We start from the raw sequence: 21067 nt of genomic DNA on the forward strand, positions 1-21067 counted from the left end.
TATAGAATTAATTAAATTTAAGAGAGATTAAAGAGTAAAGATCTTCTCCCTCAAACATACGACTAACGAAAGCCTCAGACAATCTATTAAAGAAGTGTTACAACATGGGACTTGTGCGTATTAATCTATATCTATACGTGAAGCAAAATTCCTTCCAAAATTCATTTGTATCCCTTTTTACGAAAATTGCGCAGACAGAGGAGTATGAAATTTTCCACACTTATAGAGAATATAGAGAAGAAGTGTAAAATGCTAATTTTTTTTTAAATTATGCATAAAAGATACATTGAATCAATAAAGAAAACATTACACACACTACATACCATGTATTTGACGCACACACGCATGCATACTATTTATTGTCAAACTTTTGTTCTTGACGTCTGTTGTCAAATTGAGAATAGATTAAATATTTGTCTTTGTTAATATTTTTTATAGTGTAGTCTTGGCGAAATTTGTGATTATAGAAGTATAAAATACAATCATAATAGTTTACAAACTTACAATTCCAATTAATTATAGTCGAATTTCGACTACTGCGTGACCTCTAGTTACATAGTTACATGAACACCATAGACTTGTGAATAATCTACAACTCTCTCATATCTTAAAACTATGCTAAGCCGAGGTTTAAATGACACTAAAATATCTGAAAATCGAGGATAAAAAGCAGACGTACCTTTGAAATTTTAGTTAATTTTGATTTAGATGCAACAACATAGAAAACTTAATAAAATAGTTTTTTATATAAAATTCAGCTCATACGTATTCATTTCCAAGAATTGATTCTACGTTCAATGAATAAAATGTTGTTTTTCGCTTTAATCTGAAAACCAAACAATAAATCAATTGACTTCTTCACAATGGCTTGTATTTGCGTTCCCATTATTCATTTACAATAGCTCGAAGAGACGACCCCAGAGCAGCTGCCGCGATAATTCGTCATCAGACACTGTTCGCTTTTGTTCCACTCGCTTTAAGCACAGCTTTTATCTAAGACCCCGGTGCCCTAACCACGTGGAGCACTAGTCAAGGCCACTAACTACTGTTAAAACAATAAATTATTTTTGAACCTAGACTCAGGGGATTTGTCAGATGTGTGAAGGATATCCTATTTATCAATGGCTAGTTGTCGATATTTTGAGAACTAATCTTCATCATGTTCTACCCTGGAAAATGTTGAATGTTTGGGGTTTTGCATATACAATGGCGTAAGGTACGGCTGCGGCTGAAGTAGGTAAGCGCACTAATATGGATTTGCTGAGTGCGCATTACATTTTGATAGCAATCCAGATCGGTTATGAAATACTATTTGTACGTTTTGTTTAATATGTAGTGTACTGTAATGATTATAATTTGTTTGGCGCATCAATAAAAAATTAATAAAATAAAAACAAAATGAAATCAAAAATCTATATTTCGGCTGGCATAACAATCCATCTCCACAAATAACTCTATCACTTTGCTTTTACAATAGAAAACCCCGGGGCAACTCTCATCTGAAATTTTAGTAACTTGGCGATGGTCCGCTTCATATTAATGGGGTTGGCAACTGTCAAAGTGGCGCTGGTGTGCATTGTTCCCATAACATTCAATATTTGTATTGGAATTTTTGATTAAAAATTATTTTAAGCACAATGACGCGTTGTTTTGTACCAATATGCTCAGAAATTGGAGTACATCAATTCCCGAAGGACAAGAAAATTAGAAGACTGTGGTTAAAGGCCATTTGACGCGAAAAAAGTACTCCCACAAAAAGTTCGAGGTTATGTCGTAAACACTTTGTGGAATCTGACTATGAAAACATTAGTAAATACACAGGTATGCTTCTTTCTATCAAATATTTATAATGCATGACTAAGTGTAGCACACATCTTTGTTCTCTTATTAAAAAAATCCAATAATAATTAGTTAGGCATACTATTAGTTGCTAACAAATTTTGCAAGTAGATTTATGCTGTAAGGAACCTTTTAACAAACACAAAATCAGACTGGAGGAAACACATTCCTCATGAGCTGTTGTTCATTATCAGCTGTTACTATTGAAAGTTCTATCTAAATCGCTGCATCCATTGCAATAACAAATATTTTGAAACTATGGTCAGGTTTCCTTGTGATAGTATATTTAAATGTTATTCTTTGTGTTGTAGGTGTCAAACATTAACATAAATATCTGAAGAAAGGTGCTGTACCATCTATATTTTCATGGAATATGAAACCAGTTTCTGACGAAACAAAAAGTAGAGAAGTTACTTATGTAATATTAGAGAAGGAATTGTCAATAAAAATAATTAAAAATATTCCTGATTTTTTATTTCGACAAGTGTGTATAGTTATAATACAGATGTTTTTCATACAATGCTTCTTTGAAAATATTTTCATAAAAGATATCTAATTTATTTAACATATTATTTATAAAATTATTGTCTTTTTCAACATAAATCACTGATGTCCTTGTAGGTGTAAATGACCAGGTTGCAGTATGTTTTGCCTGAGCAGTATAACTGTCCTTGGATTTGATAATAATATGGGCAGGTTTTTTTTTGAGACAATATCCCGTTACATTGTTCTAAGTAAGGCACCGTTGTTATATTTATTTCATGTTTTCTGCTAGCGTATGGACATTTCACTTCAATTATAGCTTCTTCGCCCAACACGCCATCAGGAGATGCAGCAAGATATGGGCGCTCTTGGCTATTGAAAATGCCACATGGTTCCACTAGCAAATCATATATAGTAGCATATTTTGCTAGAGCATTTTTTTCATTTTGTTTCAAAATTAAAATTTTGGTCATGTAGCTCTAATCTGAAAAAAGCAAAATAATACATTAGTTGGTAGGTAATGTGTGTAATATGAGCAATTCTTTTTGCACATGCTACAAGGAATAAAGTTCCTAAGGTACACAATTTAATATTATTATTATAATAGCTACCGGAAACAGTTTGAGAGAAGTTTTCTAAGTTAAAATAAAACATCAACATTGTACCTTTCGACAAAATCCACTTTTTTTCTTCGTAAATATGCAACACGTTTTCTCAACTCCTCCTTTAATTCTTTAACTATCCAGTTGGAATACATGTTGTAAAACTGTTTAGCACTACTTAGAAAGTAATAAGAACCGTATCAAAGTCACAAAATGCCGAAATATCACGAACGCAAAACACACAAAATGGCGGCTCTCTGTGACAAGGGAACAAGCTACGCTGGCGACATCTGAGAAAAGCTTTAACCGGCCAACCCCATTGCTCCACTTACAATTAGTTCCGATCATCGTGCTCGTCGAACCCGTCGCTTGCGACGAAGGGCACGGCGAGCGAATTAACCCAGAGACACAGCCCATTGAGTTTCTCGCGGTTTCTCAGTGGGTCGCGTTTCCGATCCGGTGGTAAATTCTGCGAAGCACGGCTCTTGCTAGGGTTCGTGTAGCAACGTCGTCAGGTTTGAGCCCCGTGAGCTCACCTACTGAATAAGGTTACGCTGAAATAGCCTCTCACGGCTATCAGAATAGGTAGGGGGAAAAAAACAATTAGTTTTAAGTTTTAATAATCTAATTTAAGCAAATCAAGTTTATCTAAGCGTTTAATTAGGTGTTTAACTGCCATAGGTTAATTAATACCTTCCAATATCATTAAAAACAACACTAACTTCACAAGTTTCATCAAAATGAATTCCTAAGCATTTAGAGTTCTAGAAAGTTCACAACAATTATTGCTACTCTCAAAATGTTGAGGTTAATTAAAATTTCCGTAACGACGAGGTGCTAATTTCTCGGGATCGTAAAATTAAAAGGTAGGTCTGACACACATCTTAAGGCTGGTGCATCCCAACTATTTAGACATTGTGTCAAGTCAGTGTCGAGAGTTCACGGGTGGGACCTGGCTCTGTCCGCCTGACAGTCTCGCCGCCAGCCACCGCCAACCGCCATTCAGTTGTGGACGCTCCGCCAGGCAAGCTGTACGCGGTCTCAACTCAAACAAGCCGAAACAATAATAAAATTGCGGTTTGGTGTTTATGCGAAACAAAACTGAGGACAACGATAGTTTTTTTACAATGGTAGTAACTTTTGAAACTCAACTTAATTGATGAATGAGATGTTGTAGTAAACAAAACACATCATAATTCGCGTTATTTTGTATTTTATCTGTGATGTTTATTGACTGTGTAGTGTAAACGAACGAAACATTCGATTGTGTGGGAATTATAATAAAATGTCACGGGCTTCGGTCTTCAAAACGTTTTTCTAAATTGAAATCGTAAAAATGACGAAATACAAACTAAACAACACTATTCGTTCTTCGCCTGAAGTTACACTGACCGCTTACATTGCTGACGACGCTAAGAAACCTGACGAGAAGAAGTACGAGATCGCAGTATTGGACAGCAATCAAAACGACAGTGCCGTGAACGAAAACAACCGCAGACTCGAGTCGAAGATATGTCACGTTTGTCCTCACCCGTGTGAGTTCGCGAAGCACTCCGACCGACTGGCCGCCTCGCTAGTGAAGCAAGAGTGCGACAGGTTCGGCTTGAACGAGCTCAGAGTTGAGGGCTTAGAGAAGAACGTGTGTCTGTGCGAGAGATACAACGGAGGCTGCAAACTGTGCCCTCGTCCGCTGAATGCCAATTTGAATCTTACGCTGAACGGGCGAGAGTCGTGCTTGGCATGTCACAAGGCGACCGATTCCTACTCTAGTGAGTATATCTTGTTTTTATTTTATTGCTTAGATGGGTGGACGAGCTCACAGCCCACCTGGTGTTAAGTGGTTACTGGAACCCATAGACATCCACAACGTAAATGCGCCACCCACCTTGAGATATAAGTTCTAAGGTCTCACGTATAGTTACAAAGGCTGCCCCACCCTTCAAACCGAAACGCATTACTGGTTCACGGCAGAAATAGGCTGGGTAGTGGTACCCACCCGCGCGGACTCACAAGAGGTCCTACCACCAGTAATATAATGATGAAATTGATGCAAAGGAATGGTTATTTTTTTATAAAAATGAGTGTTTTTTCCTACAGTGGTAGGTTGGATCGCACAAATAAATTGTCAATTTCATGGTTTTCACTTTCGCGCCACATTAACGTTCGTATTGATTACAACACCAATAATATTACAAAGCGAATGTAATTTTATTGGATTTGAATTAAATTTGTTTACACAAATAATAACTGAAGCCAACAATATAGCTTGCTTAAGTAGGTATATTCTAAGAGGAAAGGGCAAAGGAATACAAAAGGGAAATAACAAGCATCAAATGTGTTGTTTCTTTATTATTTCCGATCTCTTCAGAAAAACAGCGACACTTAATACGTACTAGTGGTACCGCAGTAGTCGAAATTCGACTATAATATTAATTGAAATTGTAATTATACAGACATATTGAAACATTTATACAACATATTAATGTTTCAACATTATTATGGTTCTATTGTCAAATACTATTATATTTCTTTAATATAATCACAGATTTCGCCAAAACTTACACTATAGATAAATAAACACAAACAATATTAACCTATTCGGATTTTGACCACAGACTTTAAACATTAACAAAAGTTTGACAATTGACAATAAACAAAATTATATGTATGTGTGTGTGTGTCAAATACATGGTAGTGTGTGTATTGTTTTTTTTATGGATTTAATGTATGTTTTATACATAATTAAAAAAAAATATTAGCATTGTGCACTCCTCCTCTATATTCTCTACAAGTGTGGGAAATTTCATACTCCTCCGTCCGCGCAATTTTCGTAAAAAGGGGCACAAAGTTTTTGCTTCACGTATTATAATATATAAATTTGTCTAAATATTATTCCGCTCAATTAATTTGTTATTGAGCGTGTTCTGTTCTAAGCCGAATATTATGTTTTTGTTTCCGCGTAATTAAATCACCTAGAAATTTCGAAATCGATTGTGATAGTGTAATCATTCTGGGCAAGCACGTGGTCGCAAACCTATCAGAAAAAAATTACAAAAAAAAATCCAGTTCTCGATCTTCACAAGTGACATTAACCTAAATTGTTCGGCACGTAGAAACAAATACTGTACAAGTTAGTAAATTTAAAAAAATAGGTTCATACAAATTCTGTGACCGCTTTAGCGTTGTCATATCAAAGTTGACTACTTTCGAAAACATTTAGGATTGAAAAGGTCGACGGGTCGCATTTAAATGTTGATAAAATAACCACCACTACACGATTTTTTTTTATTGCTTAGCTGGGTGGACCAGCTCACAGCCCACCTGGTGTTAAGTGGTTACTGGAGTTCATAGACATCTACAACGTAAATACGCCATCCACCTTGAGATATAAGTTCTAAGGTCTCAAGTATAGTTACAACAGCGGCCCCACCCTTCAAACCGAAACGCATTACTGTTTCATGGCAGAAATAGGCTGGGTCATGGTACCTACCCGTGTAGACTCACAAGAGATCCTACCACCAGTAACAGATAATATCCAGTAATAACTCACAGATGCTTAATAGCATACCTATCTCAGTACTCAAATAACACATAACCACTTTTGTACTAAGGTCGTACCTACCTAACTCATGGCTCGACCGTATAATCCATATTATGTATATGTGTCTCTCCATCAAACCACTGTGATTGCAGATCTTGTAAAACCCGTGTACCGGTGACGTCAAATTGTCTTCATGAGAACTAAATGCATTAAACAAAACAATCATTTCTTATCAGTCACTTCGTAGTAACGGAGTGATTTTATGACAATGCGATCTCTTCTTCTAGCGAAGAGTAAGTCTTGTTGTCGAATAACAAATGATTTAATTAATTATGATTAATTTAATCATTTGTTATACGACAACAAGACGACAACAATCGAAATATGTTTCGATCGAGATGTATTCAGAATGAGACTCGATCTGGAAATTTCTAATATTTAAAAAAAAAGACATGTCCGCTGAGTTTCTTGCCATTTCTTCTCAGGACGGAGGCTAGTTTTTGTGAATTGGCGGTAGTTCTTTTGACGTTCAACAAGTATGTACTTTCATTTATGTTGAATAAAAACTTATTTGATTTGATTTGATTTGATTTTGGAGTCCTTGAATGACTTCAGCGAACAGAGAGTAGTAAAGAAGTAAAAATTGTTTATTGTTGGTTTGAGCGAATTGGTGGAGTTTTCTGACAAATACTAAAACTTCTTTCGATATCTCAGCAGTAAGAACTTTTATTTAAAAATAAACTAGTTCGAATACATTTACTCTTCCTTTCCTCGGGTAGGTACCACCACCCTGCCTATTTCTGCCGTGAAGCAGTAATGCGTTTCGGTTTGAAGGGTGGGGCAGCCGTTGTAACTATACTGAGACCTTAGAACTTATATCTCAAGGTGGGTGGCGCATTTACGTTGTAGATGTCTATGGGCTCCAGTAACCACTTAACACCAGGTGGGCTGTGAGCTCGTCCACACATCTAAGCAATAAAAAAATAAATTAAAATCGTTTAAAAGGAAGATTTCAAAAGAGAATCATCACATATTCCACGAAAACGTTTACCGGTACTCTGATACTGCTATTCTGAGCGGGTATTGGTCACAATATGTGGTACCGCAGATTTGCGTTGGATGCGCGAGCGTATCAGCTATGACCCTGAAAGAGTCAACTCTGGTCGGTAATAAATATTTGTTAAAGTAATACGGCACGACGCAAGTACCAGGGACCCCTCGTCTCCGGCGCGTGTTGTCTCAGCCGCTCCGGTCGACTCCGGTGTGATCCACATGACTAATCTGAACGTTCGAATTGCGGCTGGATGTGATCCATCAATGAGCTGACTGATGCAGGTCCGCACTCTTCGGAACTATATCACTAAATTAGTAATCTATACTTATACTTATAATATTATAAAGAGGAAAGATTTCTTTGTTTGTTTGTATTGAACAGGCTCCGTAACTACTGAACCGATTTGAAAAAGGCTTTCACTGCTTGGAAGCTACGCTATTCCCGAGTGAAACAGGCTATAATCTTTTTTGAACAAAATTAGGGATCCTTACTAAAACTTCAATAATGTAACCCAAGGTGTAAATAAATTACCTAACATATTCTTTACATCGCGTGCCCTGCGAAAACTATTGATGATAGAATATAATAATGTACTACGACTTTGTAGAACACATTATTATTTACACAAAGTGTCACGACAACCATATATCTAACTATTATAGTTATGCCGCAATAAGTGTTCTTTTATTTAAAAAAAATAAATCAACGTCAAAATTAAATATCGTTCAAATTTTTGTTAGAGACCCGAGCGGAGCCGCAGCGGGCCGCTAGTTATCACTAAATTTACCTTTAAAAAACTTTACTAGCAAACCTGCTAATAATTAATCTATCTATGGAACGAGATAATTCATTATTCACCAACTTGAAGACGCCCGCTTAACTTGAAAATTTGCTTACGGATAAAGGTCCGATGTTTCTCAGACTTGAATGACGAATATTACCATGCTCTAATCGTTTCTCACCGGCAAATAAAATGAATTTTATTGGAACCAATGATTAGGGATGTATTTAAATAATATTTAGAATCAATTCCTGTCTGCGCCATGTATCTGCGTTATTAACTGCGCAGGCAAACTCACCCCACACCTGGTCTCAAGCTTTCAATAAAAGGGCTACGAATCCAGTTCAATCCTGATTACTACGCGCCTTTCATTGTATTAAATGCTGTTCCCTTATTGTGGAAGTCGTTCGTGAATTCGATGTGACGTAATTATCGGGTAGGTAATCGATTACTCAGCTCATTTCAATTAAATTCAATCAGATCATGACGAAGTTAGTTTGCAATTAATCACAAAATTCTACCCGAAAAGGATACTTTTTCCCCTACTTATTCGCTGGTAGCTCGTGGGGCTATTCCAGCGACGCGCGGACGGGACAGAATACAAGAAAGGGTGTTCACCAAAACCACAATCAAATTTCCAAACAACAATAGAACTTTAAAACAGTTTTGGAAATGAACTGAACATGAATCTGGAGCTTTCTCTCTTTGTTTTTTCCTCTATATCGCCTATCAACCGTTAAACATCAACTAAAAATTGAGAGCACTTTTTTTTTGCCACCATAACAATAAAAAATATCAGTAACAAAAATTACGAGAAAATACAATTTGTGAAATCAATCTGATGATTCTTGAAACATGATAATTAGGCGAAGAAGTAAAATAAGATATACGAAAAAAACGAGCCGCCCGAACAGGGACTTGAACCCTGGACCCTTGGATTAAAAGTCCAATGCTCTACCGACTGAGCTATCCGGGCTTCGATGCTTCTTGTTAAAATTATCTATTGGATTCCAAGGGCTTTGTTTGATACACATTTCGTCTTCTCGCATTAAAACTGTGTAATCTCAAAACTTACTAATTTTTTTTATAGGATATAGGAAGTTTTAATGTGATATTTTGAATATAAATCATCTTTGCAACATTTCTTTTAATTTTTTACCAGTTACATTATCTGTCTTTTAAAGTAAGATAAAATTATGTACATATTAACTTTGTAGTCTAAATATAAGAAAACTAAAAAAAAAAAAATTATACTAAACTACGCTCTCTTGACAGTATTTATGAGAAAAATACTGGTAATACAAAATGTTTCCACATATTAACTCAATCTCGAATATTTTCGGAAATGCACTTTTAATGCGAAAAGACGATTTTTTGTACAGCTGTCCATAAGTTAACGTGGCTAATTGCGCAGTCTTGCAGACATCACGACGGTTCCCGCTCAGATTAATTATAATAATATAGCACAGCTAACACAATACGGATTGTAATCGTAACCATGGAACAAACAGCACAAACCCCATGTGGTCTGCATGACTTTTTAGCGTGCTTTATCAGCACTGATGAAAATAGCTTTCTTGTTCATTTATTCAAATGGAATTTAGTGATTGTCAGGCGGCGAGACCGCGCTTTAAGCGCGTCCTGCCCGCCGAGACTCATACGAGACACGCTCGAACGGGCCTCCCCCTGTGGCGTAGGTCGCATTACCACGCGTACTCCGCAGCGAGCGCCTCCGCCCCCAGGCCCCAGGGAGGCGTCCCGGCAAGTACGCACGCCGCCGCGCCGCCTACAACGAAATATATGTGCAGCCTAATGTAACTGCATAGAACAATGACTGTCCCACCCTTCAAACCGAAACGTATTACTGCTTCGCGTCAGAAATGGATAGTGGTCCACTCTGCCAATAGATACCGATTTACCCGTGCGGGCTCACAGGTATTACACGAAGGAAGATCACTTTCTACGGCAAATGTATCCGAAAGGCTCGACTCAAAAATTGGGAATCCGTAAAGCTATGACCTTCGCCCTACGTTAAGCATGGATCGTGCACGGGGTATACTTTCCCTTTGTAACACTCTACAAAACTTACGCAGACGCATTCTGACCTATGCGGCTCACACACACACACACACACACACACACACACACACACACACACACACCACACACACACACACACACACACACACACACACACACACACACACACACACACACACACACACACACACACACACACACACACACACACTCCCTTCAAAACATATCACATTTCTGCGGGAACATTTAAGGATACATTTATTAATTTTTATTCACTTGATAAACCGTTCTTAACTTTACTCATTTTGTATTTAATTCTACTTACATAAATTATTTAAACAGGAAAATATAAAAGGAATTATTTAATTAATAAATAAACATTTCATGCTGTGGAAGTCGACGGAGGTCAGACAATTCCTAAAAAGCGAATAAATGTTTTATATTTGATATTAATTACTGGAAAATGCAACATTGTAATTAAATTAAAATTATAATTTGCGTAATTACTGGTGGTAGGACCTCTTGTGAGTCCGCACGGGTAGGTACTACCACCCTGCCTATTTCTGCCGTGAAGCAATAATGCGTTTCGGTTTGAAGGGTGGGGCAGCCGCTGTAATCTTACTTATCTCAAGGTGGGTGGCGCATTTACGTTGTAGATGTCTTTGGGCTCCAGTAACCACTTAAGACCAGGTGGGCTGTGAGCTCGTCCACCCATCTAAGCAATAAATAAAAATAAAATAAAAATGAAAGTGAAAACAGAATGACATCGCAAACTAAAGATTATCGATTTCTGACTGATGTCTTTTTGGAACAGAAATAGGTATGCACCAGAAAACGGTTCCTGGTATCGAAAATAAACTTTTAATTGTCCCATAGCAGAGGTTCCTCGATTACTTTCGCACAACCGCGCCAAACACAATCTATCTTAACCTAAAATAAGGGTTTTTTGTCTAATCCACTTTATATTCAATTTCCTGCGACGGAGAGAGGTTAATTAACTTTTTTCACTCGTTAATTGAGATTCGTCAAGGCGACCAGCCAACTGTCGCTTCCCTGCGATCCAGTTTTTGTGTATCCAAACAATTTTTTAGCAAGCTTACAGAATGCTAGATGTGAAGTGGGTGACTATTTAAAGACTTGTTGTGTGCCGCTATCCAAGATGGCGAATATAGATAACAGTTGATCGTATGTATCGGAGATTTAATTATAATTTGTTATGAATGATGAAAGTGCATTGGAAATTCATGTATCATGTTTTTATCTATTTAAATAAAAATGATTTGCTGTTCGTTAGTCTCGCTAAAACTCGAGAACAGCTGAACCGATTTGGCTAATTTTGGTCTTGAACTATTTGCGGAAGTCCAGAGAAGGTTTAAAAGGTAGATAAATATGAAAATGCTGGGATTTAAATAAAAATAACAATTTTGTTTTTCCTTTGATGTGTCCCCCGTCGGACGGATTCCTTTTGTTTAATTTAAATTTATTTTATACAAAAGTTTAGGTATTTTATTTATCGATTGAGGCACTAGGAAGTCTGCCGGGTCAGCTAGTCATGAAATAAATTTGTTCATATTTTAAAAAGCAATATGTCGAAAGGGCAACCCTACTTTGAGTTTGATTTCACACAAATTCACACAATGGTCGACCGATACGATACGTAGCGTGACGTAGTAAATAATTTCAATAAAAACAATTGTTTGATTTATGTCATTAAAAATACTTAAAATCGAAGGACACGATCTCGTGATTGCAAACAATGAGTGCTTAGTATTCGTATTTTATAATTGACTTTTGAAATTTATGTTTTCACAGAGACTTATGTTAATGACGTTTCTTTATAAATAAGTATTATTATTGTTATAAAACATAAATCTTACGCGATAGGATGGACGAGAGCACACATTCATTGGGCTCCGTTAACCGCTTAGCATCAGGTAGCCCATGGGCACTTACGTAACAAGGCTGTTAACAGATAAAAGATGCTGCGTAAGACGTTGCGACATATTGCTTAATCTATATACTTAGCGGATAGCCGTACAGTTTGTTTGGTAAACAGTAAGCACATATCATATCAAATAACAATGTTTACATGCCGAGTGTCACAACGGAACAACTATAACACACGTGATGGTAAGAAGACCCCTCGTCTCTAATGTCACGTGACGCTCGGGACACACGTGCCGAGAACTGCAGACGCAATCAATCTATTGGCCTTCGTGTCCGCAACCATCAACTTCTGAATGTATATGTCCACGTAAGCCCCGGCGGCAGTGAGAGTGCGGTAGGGCCCTAAAAACATGCTTGGATCCGTGGTTTGTAGTCGCGGACCAGTCTCACATACTCTGCCGCGAGGACCTAGTAGGAGGTTCGGCCCGAAAAAAAATATGTATTCTAAGTGCAACTCGCTAGACTTTAAGATAGAATCTAAATATTGGTACCCAATAAATAAAATAAAAATAAATAAAAAATATTGTGAACACTAGGAACAAACATAGGCTTGCGTTGCCGGCGGCTCGAATTAAGAAAATAAGCAACTCTTTTAGGGGGCTGGGTGTACAGCTTTTCAACAAAATCCCACTAAACGTTCAACTACTACCTGTTCATAGATTTAAGAAAACTGTTAAGGAACGTTTGTGCAACAAGGGATATTATAAAGTTAAGGATTATTTACTAGATGGCACTACGTGGGAATGAGGCGCTCGCTCCTGGCCTTTTCATTTTTCATTATTATTATTATTTTTTTAGACTTGTTTTTTCTTTTATTGTGAATATTTCTATTTATTTAAAAAAAAAGAAAATATATGAGAAAAAACAAAAAGAAAAAAAAAAGCCCGCTGAGTTTGTTTCGCCGGTTCTTCTCAGGACTGTGGCTTTTTTTGGAACCGGTGGTAGAGTTAACATTGTTATTTGTATTTTGACATTCAACAAGTGTGTCATACTGACATCTAAGTTGAAATAAATGATTTTGAATTTGAATTGAATTTGAATTTGAATTGTTTTTGGGTAATAAAACATACGATTTGCGTTATTTAATATATAGTTTTTTTTTATTGCTTAGATGTGTGGACGAGCTCACAGCCCACCCATTGTTTAGTGGTTACTGGAGCCCATAGACATTTACAACGTAAATGCGCCACCCACCTTGAGATATAAGTTCTAAGGTCTCAAGTATAGTTACAACGTTATATTATTGCGAAAAGTTTCAAGATCATTTAGTCAATTGTTGAATAATAAATGAAGGGGTATCTATCGGCAAATCAATTTAGAAAAAAACCTGGGTCGTTCCAAGAAATCTTGCAAATGTACAATTGAATATCGGGACGGCCGCCGCGTCGGGCCCGCGAACAATGGCGCCCCTTTCCCAGGAAGCTGTTTGCTTCAAAATCACTCACATCATCGTTTCCTATTGTACGCTTTACAATTATTAGTATAAACGTTGTATTTTTTGTCGCCTAAAGCAATTTAATGTAGTCTATAGAGAATCATAATCACGAAGATCGTCAGCTATAGATATTTTAATATTTTATTTCGTCCTTAATTTTAAAATTTAAAAGCAAAGTTAGTCCAAGTTTATTTCGAAACATCAGACTTCAAATTACTAATTAAAATTAACTAATCTGGTATATTATAATGCATATATTATTATTGTGATTATGAATATCGGTGGCGGAAGAGCCTACGACTGTGTGATGTTTTGGTTGGCGGAAACTGTTAAGCTTCATGCTGCATTACAAAAACTAACTGTGACTGAACGCAGCGCTTCCGGGTTGTAGGGATGTTCTCGGATCCGGTGACGGGTGGTGTGATCGCAAACATACATCAACGATCACATCCTTTCCTCTGAGGCGGCGAACTCGAACCCTGAAACAATATTTATAAGTGCAGCAGTCTAAAGCAAAATCAGCTGACTAACGGTACCCGCAGCACCTCATGCCGTACACCACCCAAGTCTGCTTACAGTACCAGGCAATGAATATTGCACATCGATATTTAGAAAGAGACAGCAGTCTAATTTTGTTTTTGTTGTAGAGTGTCACCTGTGTGCGACGTAACACTAACGATCCGGTATCTATGGAGATAAATGTCAATTAGTTAATGTGCGACAGATATGTATAACTGTCTACGAAGCAAAAATTAGGAACGTGGATCTCCACGATGACCTGGAGTTCGACTCTGTCAGTAAGTATCTACAGTAGGCATCGCTGCGCCACTTTGAGAAGGCGGCACGACATGAGAACCCTCTTGTCGTGACCGCTGGAAACTACATACCCGATCCTGTAGACCAAATGGTAAACCATCGACGTCGCCCAAAGCACGTCATTACGAATCCTCCTGATCCATTAACGGTGCTTTTAGGTACCACAAGTACGGGTCACCGTCCTCGTCGAACCCGTCGCTTGCGACGAAGGGCTCGACGAGAGAATTAACTCATAGACACAGCCCACTGAGTTTCTCGCCGGATCTTCTCAGTGGGTCGCGTTTCCGATCCGGTGGTAGATTCTGCGAAGCACTGCTCTTGCTAGGGTCAGTGCTAGCAACACTCCGGCTTGAGCCCCGTGAGCTCACCTACACACGTTAGGGTGAAGCTGAAATAGCCTCTCAAGACTATCAGCATAGTTAGGAAAAAAAAACAATAATTAACCGTCTCTTTCCCACGGTCGATTTGCAATATTTATCGCCGGGTACTGTATATTAATATCCGTAACATTGCGTGCAGTGCAAAAATCATTTGTAAACAAAGAGATAAGTCAGGAACTACCAGTATTTGTAATTAATATGTGCAAAGTTCATATAAATAGAAAGCGGTCAAATCGAGGTTGTCGTTGAATTTCTCTACATGTCTTTGTCGCATGATCTATGGATGGTCGCTAAAGGTAGAATTGCAGTTCAAAACGCAGGCGATGCTATCATTTGTATTTTATATCGTCAGGATTTAGCCGCCAAAGCAATTTTTTTAACATAGTAAGTAACATTCCGTAACTATCATGGAAACATCCAATTCACAGGACTAATTCCATTGATATGTTATGATGTCGCCATATTAAATAAACAAAGCTGTCATATAACTCCCAGAATGTATCAAAATGATGATATGGGCCCAAACTTAAAGTTATAAGCTCATGGAAGAGGTTGAATATGGTTATATAGCCCGATACCGGATTTACTCTAGTCTTGGTGGGCAACTGCTTGGCTTTGCCCCTAGCGTTGCTGATATCTGAGAACTATCGGATTAACTGCCTACCTGATTAACTGCCCTCAGATGGTTTCTATACTCGTCTGCCTTCGAAGACAACTAAAAATAGTTAATTCTGTTACATTATAATAGCCACTCACTTCTTGCCTTGTTATTACGAAAATGAATAGACTAGGGTTTGATTTGAAAATGTGTTAATATTTCAAGGACACAAATACTTTGGTATGAAAGAAACGTGCCTAATAATATAAAATAAGTAAACACTAGACTAATTACAATAATCGTCACGTATTTCCCTATTCACGTGATTCGGTAGTTACTATACAAATCATCTTTATATTAATACTAGCTGACCCGGCAAACATTGTTTTGCCTTATATAAGATTTCTAGGGAATTTCTAGTGTAGAAAAAAAAACTAACTTATTGTAAGTGTGTAAGGATGTGGTAAATGAGTGAAAGAGGTATGTAGTGCTGTGAACGATGAGGGAATATATAATAAAAATAACAAAACCTCATTCAACCACATAATACCTCATTATAACAACAAAAAAAAGTCCAAATAAAAAAAATATGCTAGGGGTGGACAACCCTAATCACTTAGGGGTATGAAAAATAGATAGTAGCCGATTCTCAGGCTTACTGAATATGCATAAAATATTTCATGAGAATCGGTCAAGCGGTTTCGGAGGAGTATGGGAACGAACATTGTGACACGAGAATTTTATATATTAGATGTGAAGCAAAAACTTTGTACCCCTTTTTACGAAAATCTTGAGTACAGAGGAGTATGAAATTTCCCACACTTATAGAGAATATAGAGAAGAAGTACAGATTGCTTATATTTGTTTTTTTGCATGCATGCATGCTACATTATGCATAAAAAAACATGAAATAAAAAAAACATTACACACACTACTACGTATTTGACACACACACATAATAATTTATATACTCTTTGTTTATTGTCAAATTTTGTTATTGCTTGAAGTCTGTGTTCAAATTGAGAATAGGTTAATATTGTTTATCTTATTTATCTATAGTGTAGTCTTGTAATAAGGTCTTGGCGAAATCTGTAGTTATAGAAGTACCTATTCTTTTACAATAGAACCATAATAATGTTTAAACTTATAATTTCAATTAATTATAGTCGAGTTTCGACTACTGCGGGATAACTTGCTATAATGAATATCTCACGGGGACGCTTTTTTTTTTGGAAAAACTATGCTTCCGTCAGGGTACCCAAAAGAAGAAAGAGGAGTTGATTGTTTTTGGCTCGTTGCACCGACGGTCCGACTACTCTTGTTTGGAACTTATATCATGAAAGCTGATCTTGAGAATGACGTTAGCGCAATCCGAGTTTTTAACGTTCGTCTGATTACATGGGTGTGTGCTCACGAGTGCTAACGACAGGGTTCCTCGCAATAATTTCGAAACATTTGAATACCTTGAACGAGAGTCGAATAAAATTGTTTCTATGCAAACGATATGCGAAAACAGTTCTTAAGGATGCGCAGCGTCCTCGATTAGACTCTGACTTTAACTGTGTCAATTAGCAATCCCTTGACATCTTTCAGTTAATTTGAAATACTGTGACTTCGAAATTTTCTATTGAAATTGTTAACCAGGATTGGCGATAACGGACGCTTTTCAATAATAGTTTCAAAATATTCACCTCCATATTTTCGCAGTGTAGTGCATCCCTATACTTTCTATATGCTAATACATACGTCATTATTGTTTTAAGCACTATGCACCATGTATGTACATTCGGTCAAGAAAGTATCGGGAATGGATGATTTGTTTATGGTTCCAAACTCTTTTTTTTTTGTTAGATTAGCATCCATTTTGGCGAGGTCCAATTTGAGTTGCGCATGTTATGTAGATTAAATACGGTGCTGTTTTTAGTTCTATCATATTATAATATATTGTGATTTTAGTAATGGACAAAAACACCGAACAGTTTGTCTTAAATTTTGTATCACCAAAATAATTTCGTGTTGGGGGTAATTGAAAATGTTAGAGAAGACTAGCGAGGAATCAACTTTATCTAAAACACAAAATACCTGAATTTTCTCATTTGAATGCGACTCAAGTTTAAAAAAGTACCCAACGTCCCGCATTGTATAGCAATCTAGTAAAATAACTTTAATTCTGAAAATAGCTGTGTTTCTTGCCAAGGCTTTCTGCGACACGACTTGGGATCAAAATACACAGCCACGGAATTGTCCGGGTCAAGGCAGCGTCGTGACTAGTACGAGTGCTCACGCTTGCTCTGCGTTTGCTTTCTTCTAATGTAGACAGAAACCATTCCTTAGTTCACTGTTAGTTTTATGTTCATTTTAGAAGAATTACTGATTTGTGATTTTTAATGTACGTAGTCTAATAAATAGGTCGCCAGACACCTTCTATGTCTGCCCACTGATGCCGCGACGCCGCTGCCTCCGAGTTTTGAAGAGTAAACCAGTGTGCTTAGTGCGAGTTTTTTAACGTTCTCGATAGCGTAATAGTTAACTCTTGGAACGTTTGCCTACGTTAGCCGCTAGAAGCGCTGTTCCTACTGAACTGATTTGTTCCAACTGTTCCAACTGATCCTCGAAGGTTCACGGTATGGGCTGTTCAAAGATTTTGATGAGGCGAATGGAGTTACCGCGTCTAACTCACGACGAGATACTAGCAGTGGTATCGGGAGGGCTACCCCTTAAAGAGCATGGCTGTGCTTTCCACGAGGTTGATGTCAATTCGCCACTTCCGGACCTAAATTGGTGGCCCCGATCTGGAATTTACTGTGGATAAACGACATCTTCCTCGACACGAGCATCGGCGAAGAGGGGTCCGGGATGTATTGTTACATTTGTTACTGTATAAGCTGAAAGTTAACGGGGAGAGAGCGGAGCCTTGCGGTACTGCCGCCGAGATTTGTTATGAGACAGATTGAGTTTCCTCGACTCGATGCCGAAACGAACGTTTCGACTAGAAATTTCGTATGTTTAGGACGAGACTTTCTGGTACTCACATGGTGTACAGTTTATAAATTAAACTGTTGAGCCAGACTTTGCCGAACGCCTTTGCGATATCGAAAAAGAGAGCTCGACCGCCGCGGAGACTACTCTGCATCTATTTAGCCGTACTAAGATGTGTGTGAAAATTGAGGCCAACACTAGTTGGGCAGGTAACATTTTTAATATGTGGTTATGAATGTCATCGGAGCCGGGTACTTTCCGTACTTGGAGGTTTTCGATTGCTTCTTTGACTTCGTTAACAGAAATGGGGTACTGCGCCCGAGGGTGGCAGGGAATATCTGCGTTCAACCTCCTTGTTAACTAGCATTCGTATTCGAGGTCCGTGATATGACCACTGGTGGTGCACTTGTCTTGCAGTGCAACGCCCAAAAACTCTGCTTTTTCATCGTCATCGAAAGCCCATTGTTTTGCCCTTTTCATTGAATATTGTTGATTTCCAAACGTCATATTTCAATATTTGAAATAACTGAATAACGACCTTGTGCGATCAAACTAAAGCATCTGTTCAAACCAAACACTGTCAACATTGGCAAGTTAGTTGGGCAATAAACAGAGGACAAATTGCACATATTTCAGTACAGGCCATGCGTGTGCACTCTCTCAACTTTACAAACTAAAATTAAATAAGAAATACGATGTCTTTCTAAAACTTTACAAGAGTTTTTTACTCTTTTATTTGGCCTATAATAAGATCAACCTTTCAAACCAGTAACTTGCCAACCATAGGGTCTACCAACAGACCAGTTTCAACGTACAATATTATTGAATTGGTAAAATTGCCTGGATACTTGGACCAAATTGTAGCTAAATGTTACGTCATTTCGGAGCATCCCGATCCACTAACGGTGCTTTTAGGTACCTCAAATATCGGTCATCGTTCTCGTCGAAACCGTCGTTTGCATCTGAGTTTCTCGTCGGATCTTAGTGGGTCGCGTTTCCGATCCGGTGATAGATTCTGTGAAGCACTGCTCTTGCCAGGGCTAGTGTTAGCAAAGTCGTCAGGTTTGAGCCCCGTGATCGCACCTACTTGTACTTGAAAAAAAAGGTAAATGGGATTTCACCAAGAAAGAGCCTGTAGACGTCCGCCATATGTCATATAGTATATTGAAACATCGCCGCGGGTTTTTGCTTGTCACCGGGCAGCGTTGGAGATAGACTGAGATGCCTAAACTGTTATTACTCATATAAGGTTGATGTTACTGTCTACCCCGTTAAATCAAAAGCATTTTCTAACATTGAAGTGTCTGCTGTCTCGTTGGTCTAGATGGATAATTGTGTAAATACACATTTCTAAACAAATAGTTTCTCAACCGAAAAGAAACTTAGAAAGGAATTTTAGTTTGCAGACTACGTTGTGACGGGTTGTATTGTGTGGAATTGAGTCTGAGGCAATCAGGTCGGTAAAAGCGTTGCTAATCTATTGTGGCTGTTATACTAGACTATCTCGGGGAACCTAGAACTGTGTCACATGAAATAATGGGTACGAAATACCCTCTGTCGGTCAATAGCCCAACGAATAATATGCCCGGTGCATTCGTAACGAGAATGTTCCAGCGATAGGGCTCACGTCCCGACGGAAATACTAACTAGAGATAGGTACTTATTCACTAATTAATAAATGGTACATACTGTAGGATTTGAACTCTTGTATATTCGTTATGTTATACCCTCATAGATATTTGGCTTGTCTGATATAATCGTTGTCTGATATGTCGGTATTCAATATTTCATAACAAAACCATTATTTCTCTTTAGATACAAATGGATCATATCCGGGAAGTCTGTTCACGAAGACCCCCGTTAGCTGGAGGAGGAAGGCAGCTAGACGCGCCAGAGCATGTTGCTCCAAGAAAATGCTCCTCCGAAGAGTTCCTATACTGCAGTGGTTGCCCAACTACACTTGGCGCAGCGGACTGTCTGATACTATTGCGGGTAAGGCATAAAGTCCTTGATTTAAAAGTGACATTTTAACTATCACATCATATTCTTTTATATTTAATTTAAGAATCAGTCATGTGGTGACCGGGTCGTGGCGGGTGCTTATAACAATAGATTCCCTCAGGTCCGATGAGCTATTTCTTATGGTGCTATCACTATTTTTTTTATTTTTTTTTATTGCTCCGGTGATTGGACGAGCTCACAGCCCACCTGGTGTTAAGTGGTTACTGGAGCCCATAGACATCTACAACGTAAATGCGCCACACACCTTGAAATATAAGTTCTAAGGTCTCAATTTAAGTAATTACAACGGCTGCCTCATCCTTCAAACCGAAATGCATTACTGCTTCACGGCAGAAATAGGCAGAGTGGTGTTACCTATCCGCGCAGATTCACAAGAGGTCTTACCACCAGTAGACTAGCAGTGGAGCGCACGAGCCAGCAGCTAAATTACTATCGGATCCCACAAGTCTGAAAAGACGTGAGAATCGAGTCTCCGTTGCATAGCATCCATTGCATCCAGTTTTCGTATTTGCTCTTGTGTTTTCAATCAATGAGGTCTGTGTTTACACAA

General features: G+C 38.0%; 1 protein-coding gene, 1 long non-coding RNA gene and 1 other non-coding gene across 3 annotated transcripts in view; 2 read left to right on the top strand and 1 right to left on the bottom strand.

Annotated features, from left to right (window-relative positions):
- Window positions 1-1305: 1305 nt before the first annotated feature.
- Window positions 1306-2218, top strand: LOC149501179 (uncharacterized). The gene is made up of 2 exons (XR_016324440.1): window positions 1306-1821; window positions 2151-2218. It is a non-coding gene; the product is annotated as an uncharacterized LOC149501179 (long non-coding RNA).
- Window positions 2219-3864: 1646 nt separating this feature from the next.
- The window catches only part of LOC114248052 (sodium-independent sulfate anion transporter), a 30344-nt gene continuing 13141 nt past the window's right edge, over window positions 3865-21067 (top strand). The window contains exons 1-2 of the mRNA XM_028181171.2: window positions 3865-4693; window positions 20311-20487. Coding sequence (XP_028036972.2) covers window positions 4261-4693; window positions 20311-20487 — 610 coding nt within the window. The 5' untranslated portion in view covers window positions 3865-4260. The remainder of the gene's footprint in view (window positions 4694-20310; window positions 20488-21067) is intronic.
- TRNAK-UUU (transfer RNA lysine (anticodon UUU)) lies at window positions 9204-9276 on the bottom strand. Its single transcript has one exon. It is a non-coding gene; the product is annotated as a tRNA-Lys (tRNA).

Source organism: Bombyx mandarina, chromosome 17, assembly GCF_030267445.1.
Source record: "Bombyx mandarina strain Sakado chromosome 17, ASM3026744v2".
Lineage (NCBI taxonomy): Eukaryota > Metazoa > Arthropoda > Insecta > Lepidoptera > Bombycidae > Bombyx > Bombyx mandarina.